The sequence below is a fragment of the Esox lucius genome, chromosome 12 (genome assembly GCF_011004845.1).
Source record: "Esox lucius isolate fEsoLuc1 chromosome 12, fEsoLuc1.pri, whole genome shotgun sequence".
Taxonomy (NCBI): Eukaryota; Metazoa; Chordata; class Actinopteri; order Esociformes; family Esocidae; genus Esox; species Esox lucius.
In genome coordinates this window covers 15,974,158-15,987,689 of record NC_047580.1, presented here as the reverse complement: position 1 = coordinate 15,987,689, position 13,532 = coordinate 15,974,158, and the positions used below count along the sequence as shown (strand labels likewise).

General features: G+C 37.2%; 1 protein-coding gene across 5 annotated transcripts; it reads left to right on the top strand.

Annotated features, from left to right (window-relative positions):
* The first annotated feature begins 401 nt into the window (after positions 1–401).
* On the top strand, positions 402–10,914 carry znf362b (zinc finger protein 362b). Of its 5 annotated transcripts, none has more exons than XM_034295806.1 (10): positions 402–467; positions 568–702; positions 2,918–2,981; positions 3,252–3,477; positions 4,442–4,588; positions 4,795–5,140; positions 5,420–5,644; positions 6,283–6,361; positions 6,664–6,822; positions 8,179–10,914. In XM_034295806.1, exons 3-10 carry the CDS (start codon positions 2,919–2,921, stop codon positions 8,293–8,295), a joined length of 1,362 nt encoding a protein of 453 aa, XP_034151697.1. In that variant the 5' UTR covers positions 402–467; positions 568–702; position 2,918; the 3' UTR covers positions 8,296–10,914. The 5 variants fall into 5 exon arrangements, with proteins under 5 accessions (XP_034151697.1, XP_019907410.1, XP_034151698.1 ...); XM_020051851.2 differs by having other exon boundaries at positions 403–467; positions 3,225–3,477; XM_034295807.1 differs by having other exon boundaries at positions 404–467; positions 3,225–3,477; positions 4,484–4,588.
* Positions 10,915–13,532: the final 2,618 nt, after the last annotated feature.

Below are 13,532 nucleotides of genomic sequence, written 5' to 3'. Positions count from 1 at the left end.
TCTGAGATAATGATGTATACAAATGTTTGAACCAGTAATAAATCACATGATAATAAAGCTACATTATAGACTGAAGGTATATCCTGTTCACCAGATCTTTGCATTTTCTACCCAAGTCAAAAATCCTATTGGATGGTAAAATAATAGAAAATCATATGGGATTGGTTTCAAAATCTAACAAGTAAAAATCGAATAGATATTTCTGTAAAAATTATTCTACAGGACAGTTACAAAATGGAAAATCGTATAGGATATTTTGACTAGGAGTACAGCTGGTTTTTGATATGCAAACATTCACATTTATTAAAATTTTAAATATTTATTAGATGGTTATGTGCGGTTATGTTTGACTACGTATTAAAGATAAACTGCATTGTTAGGGCCCGAAACACAGGCATTCCCCTATACCCGCGTCAACATATGGCTATATAATGTGTATGCGACCCATAAAACGAAAAGGCAAAAAGGTAAAGACATAAAATCTAAAACATATTCCAAACTTCGAAATCTGACAGCTTGCAGCACCAACTAATATGTTTTTGTCAACTCTGGATGGCTACAACGTAGCATCAGCACCGAACATCGCGCACCCAGAAGTGAACAAAGCGAACCGGAAGCGCTGTACTTGGAGGCACCCAGGCAGAAAGAACATCAACCTTTTATAATAAAGCAAGGGAAAATCTGCAATCGGTACACCATCAGGTCTGTGTGCAATTGTTTAATGTTGTTTGTAAATGTGAATTTCTGGAAGTTTATTAACTGTGAACGTATGCATTGTGCAGATAGTATAATGTCCCTCGATTCATGAAAAAGTTGCAATGTTAAAAATAACAAAGTGAACGCATTTTAGGAAAGATTGGTAGAACGTTTTTATAACGTTATTCTGTCTGCCTGCGATTGTTACATTGTGAACGTCATGCATCGAATATATTTTATCAACATTTAGGTGCAAAGCTCGAGCATCTTAACAATTTCCGTGCTATTTTGCAGGGCATGGTTGTTGTAGGAAGTGTCCGTTTTTTTAGAGGTTGGGAGGCCGGGCTATTCAAACCTGCAATTCGTCGTAAACAATCATTCATGTTTTTGACAAACATACCTTTGTGTTATATGGCTTCCCTTATGGAGCAAAATGGGATAATACACATTTTGGGGTTTGCAGAATATGGCGTCCCGCCTTATAAAAATAACTCAGGCTGCCATTTTTGTTTCTCTTTTGTCTAAAAATGTTCAATAAAACAATCTGAAAATCGGATCGAATGGTCGCATTACAAATGTATGTGACTTCAGTCCAGAGATGTCTAGGGCATGTTATCACAATTATATACCAAAATAAATAAAAAATCAGAGTTGCCGAACTAAAAGAGGTGAGATAACTAATATTTTAGAGGAAATACGTTTTTGGGGGAAAAAAGACAACTTTGACGTTAAGCCTCTATTGATTTCTGTAGACCATACATTTGATTACTGCTCAGCTTTCTGTAGGTACTTTCAATTAACAGTTAGGATACATTATATAAAAAATGACTGACAGGTGTGACCATATGAATGTGAAAGTTATGATGTTTGATTGCCTTCTTGTCAGGACCTTTCAGGTCTGTTTCTCTAGGTGGTATGAACGCAACGTAGCCTACTAACCACGTTTAGATAGCGTTAATATGAAAATGTGTTATTGTGACGTGGAGAGTATTCGGTTAATTGCTCATTCAATTTGTGTATACCACAAAGTTCCTCTATTCGAACTATGTCAAAGTTATTTCATAATTGGTATATATTAAGTATTATAAGGGGTACTTGAATCCTGAATGCTGATTGTCTCATAGCTTTAATATATAAGATATACCTGTATACCATAGTAAGTTATCATGAGTTTTCACAGCTCTATTTGCGTAACTGTTTTTTAATAACAATAAGACATCTCCAATATGCCAGGGCTGCACAAACCTGTTCCTGGAGATCTACTGTCCTGTAGGTTCTCTTCAACCCCATTTGTGACTAACCTGATTTAGCTTTTCATTTGTCTAATTATAAGAGTCAGGTGTGCTTGATTAGATTTGGAGAGAGAACCTACAGGACAGTAGATCTCCTGGAACAGGGTTGGGCAGTCCTGGACTGTGCACTCTGTGATGTGTTGTGTCTAGAAACTTCTCCTACATGGTATATTGGACATTTACTACACCCATTCATGCCTTATTGCTTAATTATGTATACATATTATATGTATGTGAGTATGTGAGTCTAATATACATAATAAACACATAACAGCCCATTTTAAAATTAAGCAAGAGAAATCCAATTTCATGGTACACAGTTGTTAGGCGAAGTTATGTACCAACTAATCAAGTGAAAGTTTGCTCTTACATATGGTGCTCTATTTTATCAAACTAAATGCATTTCTACATCTTGCAGCACGTAGCTCCATAGGTTTGAGTGTGTCTGAAACATTTAAGCTATCTTCACAACCAAGAATGACGTGCACAGGTTAGACAATGTCATGAAAGTGCTGGTGTGTATGAATAGATATGTCGAGTATAAAGGCTTAGCCTCTGAACATGCTCCATGGCTCACTATGTAGTCCGTCAAGGTGTTCACCATCTTTGATACATTGCTATAATGCAATTATGCAGGGAAGTCATACCGAGCGTTCTGAAATAAAATGTTCTATATTAAACAATGTGTTATTATCCTCCCGTTGGAGTGCAGACTGTATTTGACCAGTGTATGTAGGAATCTCAAATATGGCATTTCAGTTAATCAGACTTACTATCTTCAAAGCTGTTTTTTTTATTTGTAACTGACCCCTCAAAACACAATGTACTTACATTTAGAATGGGCAATTTCTAGGGCATGGAGTCATGTTTTTAGAAGATTTGTCTTTGGGAAAGTAGAGAATATCTAATGAAAAGTGTTTCTGAATCAGGATGGCTGAGCCTCGGTTCAACAACCCCTACTTCTGGCCTCCACCTCCCTCCATGCCTGGCCAGGTAAGGACATCAACCTTTTCCCCTCCATTTAGGCTGACGGGTTGTTACGCATACGCAGCTCGTTTTCGCCGAAATATTCAAATCTAGGCTCAGGCTATATCCTGTGTGTGGATGCCCAGGAGTATATGGGGTTAACTGAACGAAATCAAAAGAAGTATAATAAGTACAATGGGATCAGCTTTAGCCTGATGGTTGATACACTGGAGTTGTTTTCTGTTGAGCATGACCGGTTAACCCTTTCAGCTGGATAACCTGGTGCTCATCAACAAGATCAAGGAGCAGCTGATGGCTGAGAAGATCCGGCCCCTACACCTGCCACCCAACTCAGCCCCCTCCCAACAAACCCTGTTGGTGGCCTCCTCCCCCACAGACGGGGGACAGCAGCAGCACGGCATGCCCATGCCCAAGTCCCAACAGGGGCAGCACCACCCCCAGGGCTCGGTCCAGCAGCCCGACATCGCACTGCATGCCCGCCCGGCTTCCAGCTCTGTGCCAGGTTGGTACTGTGAAGGCCCCAGTAGACCTCTGTCACATGGCGCATTGAAGCATTTCCTGCACATACTCAAACGTGGTGGGCTCACAAACACAAACTGCTGAAGTTAAGACCGTTAAGATTGAAAATAACATTATTGGTAATTACAATGGAATTGGCCTTTACTGCGATAGTATAGATAAGGGATTGAAAAACACATTCATGGCTAAACAAAGAATGAAAATAAATCAGTGGGAAGTTTGTTTTTACGAAGACAAAAAGACTACTACATCCCGTAATAATTTCCGATCTTGTGGTCAGGTAAAAGTCATAGATGGGGATCTGTAAGAGAAGATGGAGAATATTAAAGATCTGGAAAGATTTTTATATAGTGGAAGAGTCTAATAATCCTGTCCCTGACCAAAATTCATAAAATATTTTAGTAAAAGGGGAGGGAGCTATAGTAATTGGAAAAGGGGTGACTCACAACAATTACAATGATGTTTATTATAGATTTGTTCTTGTTAAGCAAAATCTTTCTTAGAAACGATGTTAGTATAAAAATAACTACAATATAGCTCAGTATTTGTATTGTTTGTTTTGTACAGTCATTTGTACTCATCTTTATCAAGGGTGCCAACAATTATAGCCTCTTTATACCCGGGCTACCCCATCCTTTCCTTGTAACCAAAGACTGATTATTTAGACATGGAATACCAGACAAGCTCAATAAACTACCAGGTATAAATAACAAAAAAATACTTTGGCCCTCCTGGACTGAAGTTCAATAGCCCTGTTGTATGCTGTTCAATGGGTCCCCTGTTTCCATCTACTCTGTCATCTGTATTGCTTTCAGAAAACATAGATGACTGTCATACTCTATGCCTAAAATTACAGTTCTTTCATATCAGAAAATGATCAGAGTGCAAGGTGAATGTTGAGTACAAGCTGCTGCCATTTATAAGTGATTTTTTCATTTGTCCCTCAGTCAGATCAGTAAATTTTATTACCTTCAATTTCGATGATGCAGACGTGAATATGGACGACAAGTCAGCAGTGAAGGCCAAAGGACTGTGGGATGAGTGGCACATGCGACAGATCGTAGATCAGCCCACAAGAGTCAACCATCGGTCAGGTAATAACCACCCCCGCTATCTCATAGGAAACATACACGTGAGATCCTCAGTGAAATCACACTAAAGCTGTGTAGTTCACGACAAAGGATCAGAGAAGAGACAAATATATTTTCAGTCCTACCATTGCCCTAATTAGTTGGCGTCAAAGGCGCAGTCTTTCCAGGAGCTAAATCGCTAACCTTTTGCATGGCTTATCATTTGTAAGTCTTCATGTGCCCATACACAGGTCTGGCTCCCTCGTCACGGCCCGATGGCCACAGCACTTCGGAGGCCCTTACGCCGACCACACCCACCTCCAGCAGCCAGAACCGACTGGGAGGGGCCCCCTCAGTCAATATTGTGTCTGGGCTAGCTAGTGGCCCCGGCATGGATCAGATGAAAACCGGGGGCCTCGCTGGACTCTTAGGACCCCCACCTAAGATGCCCCGGGGGAGGAAGAAGATCAAAGCGGAGAGTGGAGGGCCACTGCTGGTGGTGCCCTACCCCATTATGGCCTCAGGCGCCGACCAGGGATGTATCACTTTCCCTGCTAAAGAGGGCAAAACATACAGGTATGAAGGGTGTTCATCTCATCATTGTGCACAAATCAAACAGATTTTTTTGACCCACTTGCCTTTCACACATTCCCATGAATAACACCTTATTAACAGTGGGATAATTACACAAAAGTTAGATGGAAGTTGTGTATGCACATTTAACTCAAACTTTAAGCATTCATATCACATTCACGCACATTTGTTAAATCAGTCATGACACTTCATGTTGCAGTGTCACTCCTAATTCAACCTACAACCGTGACTTATGACATCTGAATGCATCCTTCCACCCAGGTGCAAAGTCTGTCCACTCACCTTCTTGTCCAAGTCAGAGATGCAGATCCACTCCAAGTCCCACACAGAGGCCAAGCCCCACAAGTGTCCCCACTGTTCAAAGTCCTTTGCCAATGCGTCCTACCTGGCCCAGCACCTCCGCATACACCTGGGCATTAAGCCCTATCACTGTTCCTACTGCGAGAACTCCTTCCGCCAGCTCTCGCATCTGCAGCAGCACACCAGGTCAGTCGGGTTCACCTCCATGGAAAAAAAAAAAAATGTTTGGGGGGGCAAATGTTTTTCGGACTAATTTTAGTAATACACATTGATGTATTTACTGTATGGCTGAGGTGGTACAGCGCAAGGCTCTTCATACTGAACATGCGTGAACTCAGACAGAAATTGCTTCATCAGTTATAGATAGTTTCCAAATAAGTATCAAGCATTTGACAAGAAAGCTGGCCAATCTAGGTCTGTTTATTTTTTTCTGATGGCAAAACGCCAAGTTCCTGAAGCAGCAAAGCTTTCCGAAACCATCACACTACCATGCTTGACCTTTGGTATGGGATATTTACTGTGTAATGCGTGTGTGAGAGAGATTTCTTTAAGGAAGTAATAATTGCTTCTTTCAAAATGATGGGCATGAAAATTATATCTAAAATCAAACAAAGATTAATCTCCACATTCCTAGGATGCAATTATTACTAATTGTTTGACTATATAAACTTGTTGGATGCATTTGCAGTTTGTCATGGTTGTTTCAGAATATTTTGTGCAAATTAATGGAAACAATTTTATTGTGAATATGGTATTTTCTGCTCATCTTTAGCAATGGTGCATATCATATTGAACATGACTGTATTGGTCTCCCTCTGTCATAGAATCCACACTGGTGACAGACCCTATAAATGTGCAGCCCCTGGATGTGAAAAGGCCTTCACCCAGCTGTCTAACCTTCAGGTCAGTATACCTAATCATAGCAGATAACTTACTGTTGCTTATACATTAACCTGCACTGAATCTTTTCATAATGTTAAAGAAAAAAATGTAACAATTCAAGCTGAAAGTAACATTAATGACATATACTGCAGGAATAAAATAATTGAATTGAAAGTTATTAAACAAATAAACAAAAACTAAAAGGAGGAAAATATACTTAAAATATATGTAGATGGCCTACTTAACCGTGCAGTAATAAATTAAAACAGGGATGCACTGAATGAATACTGAGTTGTTCTGACTTTTTTCCTGTCTGTATGTAGTCTCACCAGAGGCAGCATAACAAAGACAAGCCGTACAAATGTCCCAACTGCTACCGTGCCTACTCAGACTCTGCATCGCTACAGATCCACCTGTCAGCACACGCCATAAAAAACGCTAAGGCCTACTGCTGCAGTATGTGTGGCCGGGCATACACCTCAGTAAGTACCTTATCCCACTGTTGTGTTTTACATTACTACGGTCCTAGGCGTGTCCACGGGATTTTAGAAAAGTTCCTTAGAGACACGCCAAACCTCCAAGCTGAGTCGTTTTAAAGGTCTGGTAAACTTGACCAAATGATATCCCACTTTTCTGCCTGGCGGAAATTTCAGCCGATGCTACGTGTGTGTACCTAATCCTCATTAATATGAATAACTCATCGATGTCTCACACAAACGATTGCATAAGGCATTGAATCTGACTCATGCAGTGCAAAACGTCCAGATCAGAACTGTACTAGACAACATTGCAGTCAGCTAGGAAAAAATATGTTGGATCCTGATGTGGAGGTAGATATTGAGGGAGCTACAGTTCTACCAACTTGGGTCAATCTGACTAATGGAAATTCATAAAACTTGTCAGGAAAGGACTTGTTGCTGTAACACATTTTTTGCATACTTGCCATGGCTCTCTAGAAAAGTAATCAATTTCTGTCATGCCTCTTGTTTTTTTTTGGGAAACTGAATAAAAATACATTGCTATAGGCTCTATGCAAGGGGTGACATTGCTGATGTCAGTAAAATGGATGTCAACCCAATTTGCGTCATGATGCTCAAGATCATTTGCACTGGCAGGAGAATGTAATGAGCAACATTTTGTCATTGGTGAGCTACAGCCCTCCATGTATACAGGCACGTTTCAATCTCCGCTAGAAAACTCACAAATTGATTCCCTGTGTTGTTAAGAACAGAAGATTAACAGACTTAAGGATGATACTTGACACTGAGCAAGAAATGAAACCAATTCCCACGCGTTTACCAGCTGGTAATCAGGATTTTCAGGAACCGGGAAAGAAAAGACAGTGAAGACACTCAATGTCATTGCTGCAGTCAGGATGAGGCATCTCTGGCTGCAATATTAAATACAAACTGAAGAAGTGTCACAAAATCATCAAAGCATTGAATTCTTAGCAATATGAAGCCCCAGAGTGAACTATAAACTGACATAACATGCGGCTGAGTCAGGTTTAAATAAATATTGTATGTAATGTAAGTTTAATTGTAAATCCCTACTCTGGTTGTCTGAATACTAATGTCAATGAGTATCATCTCTTTCCTTTGCTATATGTCAAATTGTGGTGATCAGCAGCTAAGAAATGTTTTCAGTTGATTTTACTCCTGGCTTCTTCTCTGGGCAGTGTATTAACATCATCCAAAAACCTACTCTGAGCTAGGAGTTCTTTGTAGTTTCTGAGATGCTTTGTGAATCCAGCCCAATTAGTAGCCAACCTAGTTCTGTGTTTAGGCTTTCGTGTGGTAAAACCATCATTTTTGTGTCGTCTACTGTGTGTCTTTCAGGAAACCTACCTTATGAAGCACATGTCCAAACACACAGTGGTGGAGCACCTAGTGAGTCACCAGTCCCCCCAGAGGACAGAGTCCCCCAGTATCCCAATACGCATCTCCCTCATCTGAGATTTCCATCCAGACAGCATTACTGTATGTTGTTGTATTCATTTTATATGTAAGGCTATAGTTTAGGGGCACTGCACATAAGGCCATCAAAACAAGACGTACATATGCGTCATACGACGCCAGACATTTATTTTCAAACCCTTTTTCCATTTTGACACAGATTGCGTCAGTTGAATTGAAATTGAGCGTGGCACATTCAGTGTCAATGGGAACAAAGGTTAGAATGTCTTGAGTCAGATACAACTGAGCACTTACAAAGTTGTTATGCATTGGCCCTAAAAAGTTCATGTTTAATAATTTTTCTTCCATCAAATGGGTTTCTAAAATGTGCTAGACAATATTTGCCCTAATACAGAAAATGAATAGATTGATATTTTCTGGGTGTGTTCTGGAGACATCCAAAGATAATCTTAAAGCACTTTTTGGCTCCAAATGTTTCAATCTTTTCCGATGGAAATGCAAAAGCATTGCTTGAGGCAGCTAAGAGTATTGACTGTGTCTAATTGAAAGTGTTTGTTTTTAATTATTATTATATTTTTGTTAAAGCAGAGTTTACAGTGTCAGACTATAAAAGCATTTCAGCAGAAAACAATTTGAATCATTGGCCAAATCAATTGTAATGTTGTTTCCCATGGAGGAATGATGAAACAACCTAAAGTGCTGTAATTTTTTTTTATTAATGTTTACTATTGTCAAGATCAATCATTGTTTATTCTTAATGGAATCAAGATCATATACAATAGTTTATAAGAGCAGACACCAATTTACTGAACTGTTAAAGTTAACAGAACCGTTTACCTGTTTTCATTGCAGCCAGGTCTTATAGAGTTGGTGGCTTTACACCAACATGAGCCAAATCCAGATTAATTGTTAAACAAAAAGGTGAAAATTAGCTGTGTAGTGCAATATTATTTTGTCCTAAGGCTATTTTACACAGCACATATAAGCATGGAATTGAATGGATTCAAAGTTGGCCTTATTGGGAGTGACTTTACTGGATTAAGTATTTGTACTCTTGTTTTGTGAATTACACAACTGCTCCATATAAAGGCAGGACCCGAACACAAACTAGTGGTACCCACAAGACATATGCGTACAGGGCAGGGTTAGGGGAAAGGTGTTGTGAACGATGATTGGCAGGTAGTTTAAGACATATAGGTCCAACAGCTGATGACTGTTATTGTGACAGTCAGGCAGGCCTTGGCTAGAGGGGTAGGACCCATCAAGTTAAATGACCCACACCAGTAGTCTTTACCTGAAAGACCATGTCCAGAGCTTACCATGTTATCAAACAATAAACATTAATATGTATTCTTTTTTTTTGTCAAATGTACAATATTGGCCCTAAAGTTTAATATCCAATGTTGCCACTTCTGCTGTTTTAATGATTTTTTTTTTTTTTAAAAGAAGAGAATATGCGCTGGGAATCTCACAACATTATAAAAGATGAAATTGCAGGATATTATTTTACTTTAGAACCCTTCTGAATTACCCCAAGATTGTTTTATCATAGACATTCATTTTGCAAGCCCCTTGTTGCCAGAGGCAAGCACAGTTAAATCATTTTCCAGCATTCTTTGGTCTTAAATAGACAAACCCGAGGCACTGCAGCATGCAGAATGAACTCTCCAAATGCTTCATAAAACTATCCATATTAACAGAGCCTATACTTTATATTTCTAATTTAGAGAATCAATTGACAACGCTGTCCAGGTGCCTGTCCAAATATTAATATTAATTACACAGTTCACTGTAATTATTACACAAACAAATTTCAATCTTCAACAGCTGCAATGCATTTCTTGTTATTATTCATGTCATCCATGTGGGCACCAAAAAATTCCTACCCCCATTTTGCAAATATGTATTAGCAACCTGCATCAGTTTGGAGGTAAACGCTTAATGAGAATTTCTGGCCTAGGACAGAATTACTGCATAATAGAGATAGATAGGCCACTAATGGGGGGAAATGTTGCCACTTTGGTACTGTTTTTCTCTAAATATAATTATACTTTCAACACATATAGTAAGCATACATTTATTGAAGGTCAAATGGCTTGTTTCTTTAATTCTTTTTTACTTGTATTTTGTTATACTCTCTTATTTCACATTACACTTCAAAATATTATCACCAAGTCAAGTAAAGCTACTACCAAGCCTGGGAACAGAGATCTGTGCTGCTTCATTTATATAAAATCAATACAACCGTTTTAACATGACAGTGATATTGGAATAAGCATAGTTGGACCAAAAAGTGACCCAATATAAACCCTAAACCCACTACCTTTTATCTTAATTTGATTTGTGAAACAAAGTCTCAGCCAGTTTTTACGTGTTTAAAGTGCAGTCAGTAAATTTGAGTTTGTTCAAAGGTTCATACCATATAACTTCATATGAACTGGCAGTTTTACTGCAAGTGTTTCATCATGGTATACTCAGTATTGTTTGTTGTATTTTTACTGTAATTTAACCTTCTGGTTGCTGGATGGTACTAGTAGCCTGTATTCTTCAGGTTACTTTAGAAAAGGTGCTAAGGCTAGATGTTTATTTGAGATGTAACTGAGGATATTGTTAAATACATATAGTATGTATAAAAAAAAAAAAAAAAAAAAAAAAAAACTATAATTCATGCCACTGGCCTGAAAACAAACATTTATGCCAACAACAAACCCTGCCTCTTCAATTTAATCTCTTCTGAGAAAAAAATGGGGAAATGTACATGTTGCTGTACTGTAAAACATGATGCTCATTTATAGTATACATTTTAATTTTTCATAAACTGTTGTTTTGGGTTAGGGTTTTGTACAGGTATGTTTATGTATGAACTGTAATTATTTTAGTTTATCTGAATATTGATCATTTGTTATTAATATTCATGTTTTATATCAGTTATTTACATATAAGCCTTAACTATTATCATTGAATGACCATTTTATTTTCACATTCTGTATTGTGTTCTTCAGTATTCAGTCCTGTAAACATTTATTTTTTCCGCATGGAATATCCAAACTGTAATCTGTATATTAATTAACTGTTAACCCATATTCTCAATGAATATATATTATGTGTAGATTAATTACACCTTTTGTCTTTTGTGATTTCATATAAAGTTTCTAGACAACTTAATATGCACACACAAGACTGAGAAGTAAAACTAAGAATATCAATGTAAAAAAAATAATAATACCTTGTTTAATAAACAGACTGTTACAACAAACTTGGAATTGTTATACATTACTGTTTAGAACAATTCAAACCAAAAAATGTTTTTACAGCCACATGTCATTCTCCATTCAACATTGCAATACAGTGCCCTCCACTAATATTGAAACCCTTGGTAAATATGAGCAAAACAGGTTGTGAAAATAGTGTCTTTGCTGTTTATCCTCTTGGTCTTTCATTCAAATTATTTACCTAATCTAATTTAATTAATCTTTAATTAAAGTAAAACTATTGAAAGAAATGTATTTTTCATATTTTCTTTATCTCTAAACATATATTAAATGAGGGGGTTTCCACAAAATGAAACCCTCTCATTTATTACTTAGTGCAACATCCCATTGCCAAGATAGCAGCTTCTATAATGCATAATTGCTCATATTTACAAAGAGTTTATTCAGTTAGAACATAAAAGGAGAAAGGAGTGAGAATTCCTGAGCCCTAAACTAGGTATTGGCTATAATATAATGAGATACTTGTCTACCATATCAATTTGGATTATTTTTCCATTAACTAATCATAAATTATTTTATATAGCGCAACAGGAATCTAAGTGGTCAATAAATGGCAATACTATTGAACTTATGCGTTCAGGTTGTCAGGCTGCATCACATAATTGTTTAGCTAAGTCATAAAATGCCTTGGTATGGGTACAGATACTTCCTCAACTATGTCACTTCTCAAAATACACTATATTAGAGATTACAAATTAAATTCTCCTTTAATAGTATTTACAATTTGCTTATTGTTCATGTAATTAATGCAAATATTAGGCTAGTTGATTCCCATTAACTACTTATGTAGTGATTCCCATTAACTACTTACTGTACTCATCGCAGAATAATCCAAAGTGCCCTCTTTGATGGGATGTCTCATGTATCAAATTTACAAGTTGAGTCGTGTGATTTGTTAGGCCAAATTGTAACTAATTTAGGCTTGTCTGTTTCATTCATAATTTTTTGTATTTAACATATATAAAATGTTACTTTTACTCCGACATTATATAATATTTTTGGTAGATCAAAAAAAAGCAGACTGAAATCCATTTAAAGTACACTTTGTAATGCCACAGAATGTGAAAGAGTCCATATAGTGATGATGCAAGGTAATTTGTAAATCATTCAGTGGGCACAGTCGTTTTGATCCTGGAACACAACCATTAGTTAAAACACTTCAGAGTTGGAATGTTACTTGTCAATTCAGTTGCAAAACATTTTATGTTGCTAAATGTTTTGCTGCTGTTTGACCGTAATCAATAACCCAAGTATAACTTAAATCACACAAAGGAATCAAATATATAGGTAACAATTAACTAGCTTTAAGAAAATACATGTTTTATTTTTTTAAATATTGTATTTACATTAATACCTAAAAATAAACATTATTGTAATGTGTCAACTTCTCAATTATGATGCAAGTCTCAGATGAATGACTGTAAATAGTATGCATTATTTGTAGATTGTTATTCAGCTCTCAGCATAGCAATGAGACAGAGCATTACACGTTATCATTGGAGGCACATTAAAGTCAAATTAGAGAATAACAAAGCATATCATACATAATACTAGATGCTTAGCTTCAACCTCTAAAGGCTACCATAACTGTTAGTACACAGTCAGTGGTTGAATAAAGGTTGAATAACAATCATATTGACATTGCTCTGTAAGCCTTTAAATAAACACTGTGACAAAAAAAGATTATACGATTGTTTTTTTGTAGGCCTAGGGATAGGCCTATTAGATGGTTGTTTAAATTATCAGTGTCAGGAGAGATGTCCTATTCTGTTAAGATTCTAATTATTTAAAATGTTATTGAATTGTATGGAATGTGTTAATAAGAGGACAACATTTTCTGTACCACGAGTAACCCCCCTGTTTCTAACAGCAATACAACCCTACTGTAGCCTACAGTGTACAGTTCTCGAACCTTTACTTGTGGACCGTCAACCTTTCCATAGCGGATTTAATTTGTGAACTAATTATCACTCTTTAGTTCAGGTAAATCAAATGAGCTAGTTC